This window comes from Mustelus asterias, chromosome 1 (genome assembly GCF_964213995.1).
Source record: "Mustelus asterias chromosome 1, sMusAst1.hap1.1, whole genome shotgun sequence".
Lineage (NCBI taxonomy): Eukaryota > Metazoa > Chordata > Chondrichthyes > Carcharhiniformes > Triakidae > Mustelus > Mustelus asterias.
Window position 1 is genome coordinate 46,137,112 of NC_135801.1, and position 19,346 is coordinate 46,156,457.

Below are 19,346 nucleotides of genomic sequence, written 5' to 3' on the forward strand. Positions count from 1 at the left end.
GTGATTGGGGTCTCCCATGCAATGTAACTTGGTGTATCTGGAATTTTCGGTGTTTGGCTGAGGGACTGGGATCAACCTGTACCCGGCATTAGCGGAAGGCTCGGGAGGATGAGTACATTAACACGAGATTTGGCCGATCCAAGCGCTCATTGTACCAATCCTCTAAAATCAGGCCCTATCCTGTGAACACTTTCATGTATATGTCTCACTTGTATGCATTACAGTCAAATTTGAGCAAGTGCTGGGTCTGCTCACACATTCCCACACACAGAGGAAGGGGGGGGGGGGGGAGAGTCCTTTATTCCCTATCCCTTTGTCAACTCCAGAAATGGTGGAGTGTGTTTTGAATCAGAATGGGACCCAGAACGGGACAAGGAAAGTGGCATTTAAAACCCCATCAGGCACTACTATGCTTTCAATGTCAGCGACAGCGATGCTGTTTCGGGGTTAGGAGGCGGAGGATGCACTCTATCAGCCTTTACGAACCATTACCAGCCTAGCTATGATAGATCAGATTCCCCACCCCACTTCGTTGTGGAAAACCAACAAGGGGGATCTATCTGCCTGGTAAGAAATGGAACCATACCTGTGGGCCATAGCTACTGTACCCAGCAGATTAATGTCACCAGTGGTGCCTGGCTTTTGGTGCAACAGATTACAATCCATTGCCCCACTGCTGATGTCCTGGTCAGCCTCTCCTCTACTTATATGAACAGCATGACTGCATATAATGGTACCTATTTTGTTTGCGGAAACAATGCCTACCCATGGCTTCCTTGGGGTTGGGCAGGATCGTGTTATTTGGCATATGTGGTACCCTATATTCACCATTACACCGACTTACGGGACCACCCCGAGATACACCTGCTTAGGACTAAGCGAGCCATTACTGAGACAGAACGGTTCTTCATGATAGCTTTCCCACTTTACGGGACAGCAAAAGCAGCTCAGGAACTTATACATATGGCCTCGACCTTAGAGAGAATTGCGAATGAAACTAGAGACGGGTTTGAGGAGGTGAGCACTGCCATCTCTGAAGTATCAGCCAAAGTTGTAGCTCTCCGGACTGTTGCTTTACAGAACCGATTGGCACTCGATTATGTGTTGGCTTCTCAGGGAGGAACGTGCGCTGTAATTGTATCTGAATGCTGCACATATATCCCAGATGGTTCAGAAAATATAACTCATTTGGCAGATCATATCAAACGAGTGGCGATGACAATACAAGGTGAAGGGAGCCAATATCATAATTATAACCCTCCGGGATGGCTGGGGCAATTGTTTGGGTCGTGGGGATCATACTTGATGCACGGGTTAATTGTATTAATTGTCATTGTTATCGCATATTGTATTTGTATGGCATTATTGAACGCTTGTTGTAAACGGTAACAGCCTGGATTATGCCAAGTGCAAGTGTGCAGGCAGAAAGGGCAGACTTCCTGACGAAGGGGGTAGGCCCATATGCTGGTAACATTTGGCTCTAAATTGGTCATGGGGCCATGTTTGCACTTGGCCTCTGACCAAAAGGGGGGATTGAAGAAGGGAAAGGGTTAATTTTTTTTGTACTCAACGTATTTTGTACCTAAACGGTTGAACTTTGTACCTGGAATGTATCATAAACATAACCCTTCCTTATGGCTAGTCTCCCCTTTGTTTATATTGCTCCTGGTAGTAGTATAAGCCATTTGTTCTTGGTTTCATCTTTTACTTTTAGTAGCACAAGCCATTTGTTCATGTCTTTCATCTTTAACTTTTAGTAGTATAAGCCACTTGTTCATGGTTCCCTCACTTGTTTATATCATTCTGATAAAACAGACAGTTAAATATAGATGTTGGGTTGTAAGTCTTTCTTTCCCGTAGGCTTGTCTATGATTTAAACAAAGGAAGCAGCTACCAAATGGTAGAGTGCGAGAATGGCCGTTTGAAGGAGGACTCCCACTGGGACAGCTGCAATCGCACACAGTCACTTCAAAGGAAAAGCCGCGGGAAGAGCAGGGGGACCAGAGGTGGCACCCTGACTACAACTACCAAGAGAATTGTGCTTTATGACCCAAGGATACCAGATAGTCTCTAACCATGATCCAGAGACGATCAGAAGCTGTTAAAGGAACTATAATTTATGATCAAGGACTGTTAACTGGACTTTGCTTTATGGCTTGTATTGTGAACCCTGACGTATAAATGTCCACGCTTCTTGTGTTCAGAGAGAACTTTGGCTTCCGCTTTCAAGGGGTCAGGTTCTCCCTCAAGCTTGTGAGAATAAAGCCTAACTGTATTTTGACTCATACCAGCCTCAAGATGTATTTTTACCGACTTCAAGGAATATTCAAGGCTCTTGAATATTCAGATTTCAGCATTGGTCACATTGCACCCACAAAGAAGAAAGAACAAAGAAAATGACAGCACAGGAACAACAGGCCCTTCACTTCTCCAAGGAGAAAAGACCTAGCTCTCTCAACCTATCCTCATAAGGCATGCCACCTAATCCAGGCAACATCCTTGTAAATCTCCTCTGCATCCTTTCTATGGCTTCCACATCCTTTCTGTAACGAGGCGACCAGAACTGGGCACAGTACCCCAGGTGGGGTCTGACCAGGGTCCTATACAGCTGCAGCATTATCTCCCGATTTCTAAACTCAATTCCTCTATTGATGAAGGCCAGTATTTCATACGCCTTCTTAACCACAGCCTCTACCTGCAACGCTGCTTTGAGCGTCCTATGAACCCAGACCCCAAGATCCTTCTGATCTTGCACACTGCCAAGCGTCTTATCCTTAATATTATATTCTTTCATCCTATTTGACCTGCCAAAATGAATCACCACACACTTATCTGGGTTGAAGTCCATCTGCCACTTCTACGCCCAGTCTTGTATCTTATCTATGTCTCGTTGCAACTGCTGACATCCCTCTGCACGACACGGTAGCACAGTGGGCGGCACGGTAGCACAGTGGTTAGCACTGCTGCTTCACAGCTCCAGGGTCCCGGGTTCGATTCCCGGCTCGGGTCACTGTCTGTGTGGAGTTTGCACATTCTCCTCATGTCTGCGTGGGTTTCCTCCGGGTGCTCCGGTTTCCTCCCACAGTCCAAAGATGTGCGGGTTAGGTTGATTGGCCAGGTTAAAAAATTGCCCCTTAAGAGTCCTGGGATGCGTAGGTTAGAGGGATTAGCGGGTAAAATATGTGGGGGTAGGGCCTGGGTGGGATTGTGGTCGGTGCAGACTCGATGGGCCGAATGGCCTCCTTCTGCACTGTAGGGTTTCTATGATTTCTACACTATCCACAACACCACCAACCTTTGTGTCATCAGCAAACTAGCCAACCCATCCTTCCACTTCCTCATTCAGGTCATTTATAAAGATCACAAAGAGCAAGGGTCCCAGAACAGATCCCTAGGGCACTCCACTGGTTACCGACCTCCATGCTGAAAAAGACCCATCTACAACCACTCTTTGCCTTCTGTGGGCAAGCCAGTTCTGAATCCACAAGGCAATGTCCCCTTGTATCCCATGCCCCTTCACTTTCTCAATAAGCCTTGCATGGGGCACCTTATCAAACGCCTTGCTGAAATTCATATAAACTACATCTACCACTCTTCCCTCGTCTATGTGTCGAGTTACATCTTCAAAAAATTCAATTAGGCTCGTAAGGCATGATCTGCCTTGGACAAAGCCGTGCTGGCTATTTCTGATCATACTATTCCTCTCCAGATGATCATAAATCCTGCCTCCCAGGATCCCAATGAGGAACTTGTCCTGACATGCGATGCTTCCTGTTATGGGAGTGGGGCGGTACTGGCACACAATTTGAAAGATGAAATAGAAAAGGCTATTGCATACGCATCTAGGAGCCTTTCAGACTCTGAACAGAGGTATTCAAAAATTGAGAAAGAGGGTTTAGCGGTTATATTCTGCATTAAAAAGTTCCATCAATATGTCCATGGTACACGCTTCATAATAGTAACCAACCATAAATTCTTGTTGGGACATTTTAAAGAAGATAAGGTAATGCCGCCCATTGCCTCCACCGGATACAGCGTTGGGCCTTGTTACTGGCAGTTTATGAATATCTTCCAGAGCATCATCCTGGAACCCAGATAGCCAACGCCGGTGCACTGAGTTGTCTGTTGTTGCCCAGAAACCCAGTTTCTTTACCAGCATTGGAAGAGGGCGTGATTACAAAGAACAAAGAAAATTACAGCACAGGAACAGGCTCTTCAGCCCTCTAAGCCTGCACCGACCATGCTCCCATCTGAACTAAAACCCCCTACCCTTCCGAAGACAATATCCCTCTATTCCAATCCTATTCATGTATTTGTCCAGACGCCCCTTAAAAGTCACTATCGTTTCTGCTTCCACTACCTCCCCCGGCAGCGAATTCCAGGCACCCACTCTGCGTAAAGAAACTTGCCTTGTACATCTCCTTTAAACATGGCCCCTCACACCTTAAACCTATGCCCCCTAGTAATTGACTTTTCTACCCTGGCAAAAAGCTTCTGACTATCCACTCTACCCATGCCCCTCATAATCTTGTAGACTTCTATCAGGTCACCCCTCAACCTCTGTCGTTCCAGTGAGAACAAACCAAGTTTCTCCAACCTCTCCTCATAGCTAATGCCCTCCATACCAGGTAACATCCTTGTAAATCTTTTCTGTACCCTCTCCAAAGCCTCCACATCGTTCTGGTAGTGTGGCGACCAGAACTGAACACTATATTCCAAGTGCGGCCTAACTAAGATTCTATAAAACTGCAACATGACTTGCCTACGTTTAAACTCAATGCCCCAGCCAATGAAAGTAAGCATGCCGAATGCCTTCTTAACTACCTTCTCCACCTGCATTGCCACTTTCAGTGACCTGTGTACCTGTACACCCAGATCCCTCTGCCTATCAATACTCTCAAGAGTTTTTCATCCATATTGGACCTTCCAAAATGCATTACCCTGAAAGTTTTGGAGATTCTGCCAGTGTTGGCACAGTGGCACAGTGATTAACACTGCTGCCTAATAGCGCCAGGTTAGATTCCGGCCTGGGATGACTATCTAAGTACAATTTGCACATGCTACCCTTGTCTGCATGGGTTTCCTCCAGATGCTCCGGTTTCCTCCCACACTCCAAAGGTGTGCGGGTTAGGTTGATCGGCCATGGTAAATTGGCCATGGTAAAATGGTAAAGGGGGATTAGCAGGTTAAATGCATGGGGTTACGCAAGGGCCAGGGTGGCCAGGTTGGTGCAAGCTCGATGGGCCGAATGGCCTCCTTCTGCACTGTATGGATTCTATGAAAACTAAGCTTACTGTTCCTAAACCTGGTAGGGAGGGCGAAGTTCCAACAAGAGAACCAGAAGAAAAATCATAATCCTGCAAGGACAGAAAGAATGATCAAAACCGGTTCATTTGGGGAACTTAGGAGATGGCCTCAGCTGGTCCCTGGGATCATAATGGACAAAAGTGTCTTGTCAAGTAGAAGCGCAGGGCAAAATTGTGAAGAAGCACTACCTCAGGAGTAGGGACTCCGCACCAATGCAGGCCTCGTTACCAGCCTTGGAGATGGCTGCTGCTGGGGTTGGGCCATGACTTGTAGTCAACCCTGTGCCTGCCCCTCCAGATGAGAAGGAGACGGACTCCGAGAGAAAGCCAAAGAAGCTGGTTTCCCAACCGAAGCAAAGCCTCAGGAAGAATCTGTGACTTTACAATGCTCCCTCCTAAAACAAAGTTCTCCAATTTGGTTCACACCATCAGGTCAGGTTCTGCCTTCAAACGACCCTGGACCGATCACCAAGCAGCAGAGAGGACTTTCCTATGGTGGGGGAGAAACGGACTTTACAGGGGAGCGATGTTATGATGGCTATCGGGGATACACAATAGATCATCCCGTGGATCTCATGGAATATGAATTTCCCTACTGAGCAAGCGAAGACACGTCCAATAGGAAAGGAGCAGCAGAAGCTTTTCACTGTGTAAATGGTGGGTATTACACTACTGTATTGTCAGGCTCACCACCCTTTCCTGGCTTCCTGCCCTCACAAAATGTCGAGTGCTCTTGAATATTCAGATTCCAGCATTGGTCACATTGCACCCACAAAGAAGAAAGAACAAAGAAAATGACAGCACAGGAACAACAGGCCCTTTGGCCCTCCAAGACTGCATCAACCATGCTGCCCGACAAGAGCATTGTCTCTAATGATTATCTGGTCGTCCATACTTATTTCTACATGAGCTGACAATTTAATTATTTTGAAGTAGAAGTCAGCCATGATGTCACTGAATGGTGGAGTGGCGCGAGGGGTGAATGGCCGGGTGAATAGATGGAGACAGAACGACTACAACAATGATTTAACAACAATAATGGCAATAGTGGCTTTAACATGGCTATTCTGGCTGAGAGTTAAGCATGTTATGGAAACAAGTGGAGGATTTGTTGATAAAAGACATTCCAGTCCTTTGTTTGCCAACGACAACTCTATAGAGATTAATCATCGTAAGTAGCATGCGCTGAAGGAAATTTCCTCAGAGAAGACGCCAAAGATAGATTCTACATCGGAAAGGATTTGGCCAATTCTTCCCTAAAACTAGTAGTATCTATTTTCAAGTTAAATAATTAAAGTTAATGTTCAGTTAAAGTTAATGTTCAGTTAAGAGTTAAAATTCAGTAAAGTTGATGTTCAGTTAGGAGTTAAAGTTCAATAAATGAGTAACAACTGTTTAAGTTTGAGTTGATACCTGAAGTGTTAAATAAAGAAAGAAATTGTTGAATGAATTGAAGAGTTGACTACTGTTCTTGTTTGCCTCATTAAACTCGAATGCTTGGAAGGTGTTTAAATCAAAAGCCGAACAACAGTGGCCTACTCCTGCTCCTATTTATGTTTTTTCTGATTTATTTATCCAATTCAATCAAATCAAGTCCAATTCAGAGTCTAACAAGTGAGACATTCCCAGTCCAAGCTGACAAGAAAGGGCTCTCACCTCCTGTCTTGGGCTTGATCTATATGATCCAAGCTGATTGGAGTAGGTATTGCACCTCCTCCAAGGCTTGATCTCATTTGCATCTTAGCCAAAAGGCCGAGATGCTGCTTTTAAAAATTGCTTCAAATGAAACTAAAATGTAACCGAATGACTTCAACCAAGTACAGCATGTCGATACTACACTTGATCTTGGCCAAAAGGTCGAGAAGCGATATTTTTATCTCACCCACTATTTCAACGATCTTCTCTTTCAGTATGTTTTGGGCAGCATCTTCTTGTTTGGTAAAGACAGATGCAATGTACTAATTCTGTATCTCAACCATGCTATATAAGCTATATAAGACCATGCTATATAAGCTATACAAGACCCTCGTCAGACCCCACTTGGAGTACTGTGCTCAGTTCTGGTCGCCTCACTATAGGAAGGATGTGGAAAAGATTGAAAGAGTGCAGAGGAGATTTACAGCCATGAGGATAGGCTGAGGAAGCTCGGTCTTTTCTCCTTGGAGAGATGAAGGATGAGAGGAGACCTAATAGAGGTGTATAAGATGTTGAGAGGCATAGATCGGGTGGACTCTCGGAGGCTTTTTCCCAGGGTGGAAATGTCTGCTACGAGAGGACACAGGTTTAAGGTGCTGGGGGGTAGGTACAGGGGAGATGTTAGGGGTAAGTTTTTCACACAGAGGGTGGTGGGCGAGTGGAATCGGCTGCCGTCAGGGGTGGTGGAGGCGAACTCAATAGAGTCTTTTAAGAGTCTCCTGGATGAGTACATGGAGCTTAATAAGATGGAGGGTTATAGGTAGGTCTAGAAGGTAGGGATGTGTTCGGCACAACTTGTGGGCCGAAGGGCCTGTTTGTGCTGTAGTTTTTCTATGTTCTATGCCCCACCCCTCTATATACATATTCTCTTTTAGGTCCCAAATCAGTTCCACTCCTCTTTTTGCTACCATTTTATTATTTATCTGCACATGATTTTGGATTCTATTTTATATTAGTCTGTTCTCATATATTCTCTTTGTTTCTCTTATTTGTTTTTCCATTTCCCCTCGGAGCGGTTCTTATTTAACGTTATCTACTTAACATTTGCCCATCCGTATGCCATTTCAGCTGATATGAAAGTAGTTTCAAGAACTTAAACTGAGCATGTCCAATGAAAGCCTGTGCTTACTCCCAGCTGAATAGGCATTTAGCAGCACCATTTGAGTTTTTTTGCATCAGTTGAGATTTGTTTCAAGGTTAGACATTAACTTACAAGTGAGATGCTTTTGACTTGCTGCTGTTTCGGCTGAGTTTTCTAAGTACTATGATGTTTTGGGTGGCTGCTACTTAAAATCAGGTAGAATACAGGATCGATGCCTGGGACAGGAACAGCTCTTCAACTCAACATGACGATGGAAAGAGAAAAAGCTTAAAAGAGGGGAAGTTCTTCAAGGACAGGGAAAGAAGAGGCGTGCTATTGTACAAAGAACCCCCAGCTTTTGTCGCGACACGACGGACTTCCTTCAGAAACTCGGCACACATGGAGCAGTTGAACCAGGAGCGCTCCTCGTCACAATGGATGTCTCGGCACTCTACACCAGCATCCCCCATGACGATGGCATTGCTGCAACGGCCTCAGTGCTCAGCGCCAAAAACTGCCAGTTTCCAGATGCAATTTTACATCTCATCCGCTTCATCCTGGACCACAATGTCTTCACCTTCAACAACCAGTTCTTCATCCAGACACACGGAACAGCCATGGGGACCAAATTCGCACCTCAATATGCCAACATCTTCATGCACAGGTTCGAACAAGACTTCTTCACCGCACGGGACCTTCAACCGATGCTACACACTAGATACATCGATGACATTTTCTTCCTTTGGACTCATGGTGAACAATCACTGAAACAACTCTATGATGACATCAACAAGTTCCATCCCACCATCAGACTCACCATAGACTACTCTCCGGAATCGGTTGCAGTCTTGGACACATGCATCTCCATTAAGGACGGTCACCTCAGCACCTCACTGTACCGCAAGCCCACGGATAACCTCACGATGCTCCACTTCTCCAGCTTCCACCCTAAACACGTTAAAGAAGCCATCCCCTACGGACAAGCCCTCCGTATACACAGGATCTGCTCGGATGAGGAGGATCGCAACAGACACCTCCAGACGCTGAAAGATGCCCTCATAAGAACAGGATATGGCGCTCGACTCATCGATCAACAGTTCCAACGCACCACAGCGAAAAACCGCACCGACCTCCTCAGAAGACAAACACGGGACACAGTGGACAGAGTACCCTTCGTTGTCCAGTACTTCCCCGGAGCGGAGAAGCTACGGCATCTCCTCCGGAGCCTTCAACATGTCATTGATGAAGACTAACATCTCGCCAAGGCCATCCCCACACCCCCACTTCTTGCCTTCAAACAACCGCACAACCTCAAACAGACCATTGTCCGCAGCAAACTACCCAGCCTTCAGGAGAACAGTGACCATGACACCACACAACCCTGCCACAGCAACCTCTGCAAGACGTGCCGGATCATCGACCCAGATGCCATCATCTCACGTGAGAACACCATCCACCAGGTACACGGTACATACTCTTGCAATTCGGCCAACGTTGTCTACCTGATACGCTGCAAGAAAGGATGTCCCGAGGCATGGTACATTGGGGAAACTATGCAGACGCTGCGACAACGGATGAATGAACACCGCTCGACAATCACCAGGCAAGACTGTTCTCTTCCTGTTGGGGAGCACTTCAGCGGTCACGGGCATTCGGCCTCTGATATTCGGGTAAGCGTTCTCCAAGGCGGCCTTCGCGACACACGACAGCGCAGAGTCGCTGAGCAGAAACTGATAGCCAAGTTCTGCACACACGAGGACGGCCTCAACCGGGATATTGGGTTCGTGTCACACCATTTGTAACCCCCACAGTTGCGTGGACCTGCAGAGTTTCACTGGCTGTCTTGTCTGGAGACAATACACATCTTTTTAGCCTGTCTTGATGCTCTCTCCACTCACATTGTTTTGTTTCTTAAAGACTTGATTAGTTGTAAGTATTCGCATTCCAACCATTATTCATGTAAATTGAGTCTGTGTCTTTATATACTCTGTTTGTGAACAGAATTCCCACTCACCTAAAGAAGGGGCTTAGAGCTCCGAAAGCTTGTGTGGCTTTTGCTACCAAATAAACCTGTTGGACTTTAACCTGGTGTTGTTAAACGTCTTACTGTGTTTACCCCAGTCCAACGCTGGCATCTCCGCATCATAACTTTAAGGTATCCAGATCTTTCCAGGTGGCAGTGGGTGCCATCTTGAACATATTGACGCACACTGTTAGTCAGCATGCAGGAGGTCTATTCCAGAAAAGTACACCGTTTTCTCCCTCAGAATGAACAAGCAGGCTTTACCTTACCAGCAGAATTCCCTATCAAGCAAGACAGTATCAACCATCCACAAATGTGGGTATCCATGACAACAGGGAGAGGTATGGAAACCACTATAGGTAACAATCTACAAGCAGGTATAGTATGGCAACCATGCCCAGACCAATATGTTGGTGATGTCGTTTATCAAGTCAGCAGCCAACATACATTCATCCTGCACTATGCAGATCTTCTGGCCACCACAAATAACCAGAGGCTGGTTGCTTGGGAACAAAGGTGATCTTCTTGTATACATGCTTGATAACCTGTACGCCCATGCAGTGTTGCAGCAATGTTTACAGCATGGCTGCGAGAGGCTGCTGATTCTCCCCGAGGGAGACCATAAATGGATGTGCAGACTGACCTCAAGCATTGAGGGTTCCTTTAAGCCTTCGAACTGCATTATCTCAGCATACTTAGTTAATGTTTCAGGTCATTGACACAAATGGTTCCAATGAAAAAGGTTCATAACTTGAAATATTAACTCTTGTTTCTCTTTCCACAAATGCTGTCTCATATGGTGACAGTTTTAAGCATTTGAAAAAACAAATCATATTGTTGTTGTTCATGGGAATTAATCAGCCCAATTATAATGGTTACACACATTCACTCACTGTGAAATAAAGCAGCTTAATGGCTTCCATCTGGCCTTGTCATGCCAGGTGCTTTCTCCATTCAAACTTTGAAAGGTTGAAAAAACATGTATAGAAGTCACAAATGTCCAGGTCAGAACTATTACTCTTGAATTAATATGTGTAGTCAGATATATGTCCAGTCTCTGGAAAACAAGTTAGACGAACTCAGAGCCAGACTCACTTTCCAAAAAGAACTGAGGGACTGCTGTGTACTCTGTTGTTTAAGAAGGGTAGCAGGGATAACCGGGAAATTATAGGCCAGTGAGCTTGACGTCCGTGGTAGGGAAGTTGTTGGAGAGGATTCTTAGAGACAGGATGTATGTGCATTTAGAACCGAACAATCTCATTAGTGACAGACAGCATGGTTTTGTAAGAGGGAGGTCATGCCTTTCAAATTTGGTGGAGTTTTTTGAGGAAGTAACAAAAACAGTTGACGAAGGAAGGGCCGTGGATGTCGTCTATATGGATTTCAGTAAGGCATTTGACAAAGTCCCACATGGCAGGTTGGTTAAAAAGGTTAAGGCTCATGGGATACAAGGAGAAGTGGCTAGATGGGTGGAGAACTGGCTTGGCCATAGGAGACAGAGGGTAGCGGTCAAAGGGTCTTTTTCCAGCTGGAGGTCTGTGACCAGTGGAGTTCCGCAGGGCTCTGTACTGGGACCTCTGCTATTTGTGATATATATAAATGATTTGGAAGAAGGTGTAACTGGTGTTATCAGCAAGTTTGCGGATGACACGAAGATGGCTGGACTTGCGGATAGCGATGAGCATTGTCGGGCAATACGGCAAGATATAGATAGGCTGGGTGGAAAAATGGCAAATGGAATTTAATCCAGATCAATGCGAAGTGATGCATTTTGGAAGAAATAATGTAGGGAAGAGTTATACAATAAATGGCAGAGCCATCAAGAGTATAGAAACACAGAGGGACCTAGGCGTGCAAGTCCACAAATCCTTGAAGGTGGCAACACAGGTGGAGAAGGCAGTGAAGAAGGCATATGGTATGCTTGCCTTTATAGGACGGGGTATAGAGTATAAAAGCTGGAGTCTGATGATGCAGCTGTATAGAACGCTGGTTAGGCCACATTTGGAGTACTGCATCCAGTTCTGGTCGCCGCACTACCAGAAGGACGTGGAGGCTTTGGAGAGAGTGCAGAGAAGGTTTACCAGGATGTTGCCTGGTATGGAGGGTCTTAGCTATGAGGAGAGATTGGGTAAACTGGGCTTGTTCTCCCTGGAAAGACGGAGAATGAGGGGAGATCTAATAGAGGTGTACAAGATTATAAAGGGGATAGATAGGGTGAACGGTGGGAAGCTTTTTCCCAGATCAGAAGTGACGATCATGAGGGGTCACGGGCTCAAGGTGAGAGGGGCGAAGTATAACTCAGATATTTGTGGGATGTTTTTTACACAGCGGGTGGTGGGGGCCTGGAATGCGCTGCCAAGTAGGGTGGTGGAGGCAGACACGCTGACATCGTTTAAGACTTACCTGGATAGTCACATGAGCAGCCTGGGAATGGAGGGATACAAGCGATTGGTCCAGTTGGACCAAGGAGCGGCACAGGCTTGGAGGGCCGAAGGGCCTGTTTCCTGTGCTGTACTGTTCTTTGTTCTTTGTTTCATGGAGACACTCCTGCTTCACTGGACACTGCCTTACAACCAGAGGGCTTCTCAATACAGCAAATGGACCGTACAGCGGCCTCAGGCAAGGCTAGGGGAGGTGGGGTCTGCTTCCTAATCAACACCTTGTGGTGCCTAGACGTAGCAACACTGGCAACTTTCTGCTCCCCAGACCGAGAATACCCGACGCTAAAATGCCGCCCCTACTACCTTCCGCGGGAGTTCATCTCCGTTATCCTGATGGCAGTTTACATCCCACCCCATGCAGACGTGAAGATCGCGCTGGACGAAATATATACCACTACAAATAGCCTTGAGACGAAACATCCCGAGGCCTTGTTCGTCGAGGCCAGGGACTTCAATCAGGCCAAGCTCAAGAGCGTACTACCAAGTTACCACCAACATGTCTCCTGCTCCACCAGAGGCCCAAACATCCTAGACCACTGCTGCACAAATATCAGTAAGCAGTTTAACAACACCAGGTTAAAGCCCAACAGGTTTATTTGGTAGCCAAAGGCACACAAGCTTTTGGAGCCCCAAGCCCCTTCTTCAGGGGCTTTCACACCTGAAGAAGGGGCTTGGGGCTCCGAAAGCTTGTGTGGCTTTTGCTACCAAATAAACCTGTTGGACTTTAACCTGGTGTTGTTAAACTTCTTACTGTGTTTACCCCAGTCCAACGCCGGCATCTCCACAACACAAATATCAAACATGCCTAGCGCTCTATCGCCCGCCCACACTTTGGCAAATCAGACCACAAGGCTGTGCTCCTGCTCCCAGCTTACAAGCAAAAACTGAAGCGGGAGAATCCATCAAAGAGAGTCGTGCAATGTTGGTCTGAGGAATCGGATGATCTACGGGGCTGCTTGGAGTCAGTGGACTGGTCAGTGTTTAAAAACTCTGCGACCAGCCTGAATGAGTACGCCACTACAGTAACTGACTTCATTAGTAAGTGTGTAGAAGACTGTGTGCCAAAGAAGCAAATCCGTGTGGTCCCCAACCGGAAACCATGGATGAACAGGTCTGAGGCATTCAAGTCAGGTGACACTGACTTATACAAGAAAACCAGATACAATCTAAGGAGATCCATCAAAGATGCCAAAAGACAATACCGGACCAAGCTAGAGTCTCAGGCTTGCCACATCGACCCCCGCCAACTATGGCAAGGTCTGCAAGACATAACAAGCTACAAGATGAATCGCCGGCTCCAACGCATCCCTCCCTGATGAGCTCAATACATTCTACGCCCGTTTTAAGCAAGAGGTCAGCAAGGGCATGCCCTCCACCCTGGATGAACCTGTATCTGGGGTCACCATTGCAGATGTCAGAGCAGCGTTCTTGAAGGTCAACCCATGGAAAGCAACTGGCCCGGATGGGGTACCCGGACCTGCACTCAGATCCTGCACGGATCAGCTGGCGGAGGTATTCACAGACATCTTCAGCCTCTCTATACAACAATCTGAGGTCCCCATCTGCTTCAAGACGACCATCATCCCAGCACCCAAGAACAACCAAGCAACGTGCCTTAATGACTATCGGCCAGTGGCTCTGACATCCATCATTATCATAGAAATCATAGAAACCCTACAGTACAGAAAGAGGCCATTCGGCCCATCGAGTCTGCACCGGCCACAATCCCACCCAGGCCCTACCCCCATATCCCTACATATTTTACCCGCTAATCCCTTGAATCTACGCATCCCAGGACACTAAGGGGCAATTTTAGCATGGCCAATCAACCTAATCCACACATCTTTGGACTGTGGGAGGAAACCGGAGCACCCGGAGGAAACCCACGCAGACACGAGGAGAATGTGCAAACTCCACACAGACAGTAGCCAAGCCGGGAATCAAACCCAGGCCCCTGGAGCGGTGAAGCTGCAGTGCTAACCACTGTGCTACCGTGCCTCCCCGGTGCCTCCCTTATGAAGTGCTTCAAAAGGTAGGTCATGGCACAAATCAATTCCAGCCTCCCAGACTACCTGGATCCACTACAGTTTGCCTACCGCCGCAACAGCTCCACAGCAGACGCCATTTCCCTGGCCCTACACTCAGCCCTGGAACACCAAGATAACAAGGACACCTATGTCAGATTCCTATTTATTGACTACAGCTCAGTCTTCAACACTATTATCCCCACGAAACTCATCTCCAAACTCCGTGACCTGGGCCTCGGCACCTCCCTCTGTAACTGGATCCTGAACTTCCCAAGTCGCAGACCACAATCAGTAAGGATAGGCACGATCATCCTCAACACCAGTGCCCCACAAGGCTGTGTTCTCAGCCCCCTACTATACTCCTTGTACACCTATGACTGTGCGGTCAAATTCCCCTCCAATTCGATTTTCACGTTTGCTGACGACACCACCGTAGTGGGTCAGATCTCAAACAATGACGAGACAGAGTACAGGAATGAGATAGAGAATCTGGTGAACTGGTGTGGCAACAATAATCTCTCCCTCAATGTCAACAAAATGAAGGAGATTGTCATCGACTTCAGGAAGCGTAAAGGAGAACATGCCCCTGTCAACATCAATGGGGACGAAGTAAAAAGGGTCAAGAGCTTCAAGTTTGTAGGTGTCCAGATCACCAACAACTTGTCCTGGTTCCCCATGCTGACACTATAGTTAAGAAAGCCCACCAACGCCTCTACTTTCTCAGAAGACTAAGGAAATTTGGCATGTCAGCCATGACTCTCACCAACTTTTACAGATGCACCACAGAAAGCATTCTTTCTGGTTGTATCACAGCTTGGTATGGCTCCTGCTCTGCCCAAGCCAGCAAGAAACGATAAAAGGTCATGAATGTAGCCCAATCCATCACCAAACCAGCCTCCCATCCATTGACTCTGTCTACACTTCCCGCTGCCTCGGCAAAGCAGCCAGCATAATTAAGGACCCCACGCACCCCGGACATTCTCTTTTCCACCTTCTTCCTTCGGGAAAAGATACAAAAATCTGAGGTCACGTACCAACCGACTCAAGAACAGCTTCTTCCCTGCTGTTGTCAGACTTTTGAATGGACTTACCTTGCATTAAGTTGATCTTTTTCTACACCCTAGCTATGACTGTAACACTACATTCTGCACTCTCTCGTTTCCTTCTCTATGAATGGTATGTTTTGTCTGTATAGCGCGCAAGAAACAATACTTTTCACTGTATGTTAATACATGTGACAGTAATAAATCAAATCAAAATATTGGGCAATACAGGCACACCTCTGGACGCAAGATAATCGTTCGTTAGAGAAGTACCATGATACCCAAGGAAACATCTAAACAAAGAACAGGTACATACATAATTTCTCTGAGAGAAGAAAACGTGAGGAAAATGCACAAGTAGTGATATGGACAGACCATAGACAAATGGGGTTTCTTGACACTGAATCCAGCAGGAACAAAGCTAGAAAGAAGTATCAAGTACGATCTTAGATGATGTGATGCATGTATTGTTGGAGATAAAATTTTGTAAGAAATGTTTCAGTTAACTATGGAATTTTCATGGAGATTCTTTGATCTTCACCATTTATGCTGTTTAGAATCAGAGAAAAATTATAATGCAGAAAAAGGCCATTCAGATCATCAAGTCTTTGCTGGCCAAAAAAGAAGAAAGAAATTCACTGCTCATTTTTATCCCACTCTCCAGCATCTGGTCTTACAGGACGTCACCTTGCAGGTTACAGCACTATAAGATGCATATCCAGGTACCTTTTAAATGAGTATTTCAGCCTCAACCAACTTAGGCAATTAATTCCAGACACCCACTACCCTCTGAGTGAAAAAGCTTTTCCTCATGTCCCCTCTAATCCACATACCAATCACCTTGCAATTGACCACTCAGCTATGGAAAGTCTTTTGTGTCCACCCTACTTAGACACCTGTAATTTTGTACTCTGATGTTTTTCTGTCAATCTGTTGAATTTAAGGTAGGAAATTGAGAAACAATTCCTGCCCCAGTTTTAACATCTCACTCCTACCTGGTGGTGGTCCACCGAACTTCCTTTGTCCATTTTCTTGTATCATAGTATAGCCTGTCTGCTCCATCAAAGCAAGTAGTGCAGCTTCATTCTGGGTCACAGAACCAAGTTTATTGGACCCATTTGTCATGTCCAGGCTTTCTGCTGTCATGCTCAGAAAAGGAACTTTGAATCTATAGGAGAAAGTAACAATAAACGTGTTTGGTTTCACAAAATGTCTCCTATAAGACCTCACACTTCTGATTTATACATAACTTCGAGGAACGTGAGTATGATATTTACGTTTTTAAGTTAAACTGGGAATCATTTGTATCATAGAATCACAGAATCTTACTGTGCAGGCCATTCGGCCCATCAAGTCTGCACCAACTCTCCAACAGAGCATCCCACCTAGACCTAGGGGCAATTCAGCATGTCCAATCAATCTAACCTGCACATCTTTGGACTGTGGGAGGAAACCAGAGCACCCAGAGGAAATCCACATAGACACGGGGAGAACGTGGAAACTCCACACAGTCACCCAAGGCTGGAATTGATCTCTGACAGTTTTTGGAAGTTCCACCAAGATTGCAAACCCCTGGAGTTTCTGCACTGGAAGGAAGCGTGGTGCCTCGCTGACCAAGAGCTCGGAGACCGTGGCTGTCTGGTTTTGGGCATTGAGTCATCTTCACTGGGGGAACGCACACGCTGTCCTGTGCCAACATTATGTGGAGATGCCGGCGTTGGACTGGGGTAAACACAGTAAGAGTTTTAACAACACCAGGTTCAAGTCCAACAGGTTTATTTGGTAGCAAATGCCATTAGCATTCGGAGCGCTGCTCCTTCATCAGACGGAGTGGATGGATATCTGCTCTCAAACAGGGCATACAGAGACACAAAATCAAGTTACAGAATACAGATTAGAATGCGAATCTTTACAGCTAATCAGGTCTTAAAGATACTGACAATGTGAGTGGAGGGAGCATTAGGCACAGGTTAAAGAAATGTGTATTGTCTCCAGACAGGACAGCCAGTGAGATTCTGCAAGTCCAGGAGGCAAGCTGTGGAGCAGTTGAACCAGGAGCACTTCTCGTCAGAATGGATGTCTTGGCACTCTACACCAACATCCCCCACGATGATGGCATTGCTGCAACGGCCTCAATACTCAACGCCGACAACTGCCAGTTTCCAGATGCAATTTTACAACTCATCCGCTTCATCCTGGACCACATCGTCTTCACCTTCAACGACCAGTTCTTCATCCAGACACACGGAACAGCCATGGGGACCAAATTCGCACCTCAATATGCCAACATCTTCATGCACAGGTTCGAACAAGACTTCTTCACCGCACAGGACCTTCAACCGATACTATACACTAGATACATCAATGACATTTTCTTCCTTTGGACTCATGGTGAACAATCACTGAAACAACTATATGATGACATCAACAAGTTCCATCCCACCATCAGACTCACCATGGACTACTCTCCGGAATCAGTTGCATTCTTGGACACACGCATCTCCATTAAGGACGGTCACCTCAGCACCTCACCGTACCGCAAGCCCACGGATAACCTCACGATGCTCCACTTCTCCAGCTTCCACCCTAAACACGTTAAAAAAGCCATCCCCTACGAACAAGCCCTCCATATACACAGGATCTGCTCGGATGAGGAGGATCGCAACAGACACCTCCAGATGCTGAAAGATGCCCTCATAAGAACAGGATATGGCGCTTGACTCATCGATCGACAGTTCCGATGTGCCACAGCGAAAAACCGCACCAACCTCCTCAGAAGGCAAACACGGGACACGGTGGACAGAGTACCCTTCGTCGTTCAGTACTTCCCCGGAGCGGAGAAGTTACGGCATCTCCTCCGGAGCCTTCAACGTGTCATTGATGAAGACAAACATCTCGCCAAGGCCTTCCCCACACCCCCAATTCTTGCCTTCAAACAACCGCACAACCTCAAACAGACCATTGTCCACAGCAAACTACCCAGCCTTCAGGAGAGCAGTGACCACGACACCACACATCTACCAGGTACACAGTACCTACTCTTGCAACTCGGCCAACGTTGTCTACCTGATACGCTGCAGGAAAGGATGTCCCGAGGCATGGTACATTGGGGAAACTATGCAGACGCTACGACAACGGATGAATGAACACTGCTCGACAATCACCAGGCAAGACTGTTCTCTTCCTGTGGGGGAGCACTTCAGCGGTCACGGGCATTCGACCTCTGATATTCAGGTAAGCATTCTCCAAGGCGGCCTTCACGACACACGACAGCGCAGAGTTGCTGAGCAGAAACTGATAGCCAAGTTCCGCACACATGAGGACGGCCTAAACCAGGATCTTGGGTTCATGTCACACTATCGGTAACCCCCACAGCTTGCCTCCTGGACTTGCAGAATCTCACTGGCTGTCCTGTCTGGACACAATACACATTTCTTTAACCTGTGCCTAAGGCTCCCTCCACTCACATTGTCTGTATCTTTGAGACCTGATTAGCTGTAAAGATTCGCATTCCAATCAGTATTCTGTAACTTGATTTTGTGTCTCTGTATGCCCTGTTTGAGAGCAGATAGCCATCCACTCCATCTGACGAAGGAGCAGCGCTTCGAAAGCTAATGGCATTTGCTACCAAATAAACCTGTTGGACTTTAACCTGGTGTTGTTAAAACTCTTACTGTGTAGACATTGCTAGGGTAAGCAGGGTCTTGAGGTCACAAGGGCTGAAGTCCAC

The 19,346-nt window shown here is 46.6% G+C and overlaps 1 protein-coding gene and 1 non-coding gene across 2 annotated transcripts in view; both read right to left on the reverse strand.

Annotated features, from left to right (window-relative positions):
- rbm46 (RNA binding motif protein 46) overlaps positions 1–16,762 on the reverse strand; it is a 180,383-nt gene extending 163,621 nt beyond the window's left edge. The window contains exon 1 of the mRNA XM_078212050.1: positions 16,612–16,762. Coding sequence (XP_078068176.1) covers positions 16,612–16,762 — 151 coding nt within the window. The remainder of the gene's footprint in view (positions 1–16,611) is intronic.
- Positions 6,984–7,175, reverse strand: LOC144501479 (U2 spliceosomal RNA). The gene has a single exon (XR_013499117.1). It is a non-coding gene; the product is annotated as a U2 spliceosomal RNA (small nuclear RNA).
- Positions 16,763–19,346: the final 2,584 nt, after the last annotated feature.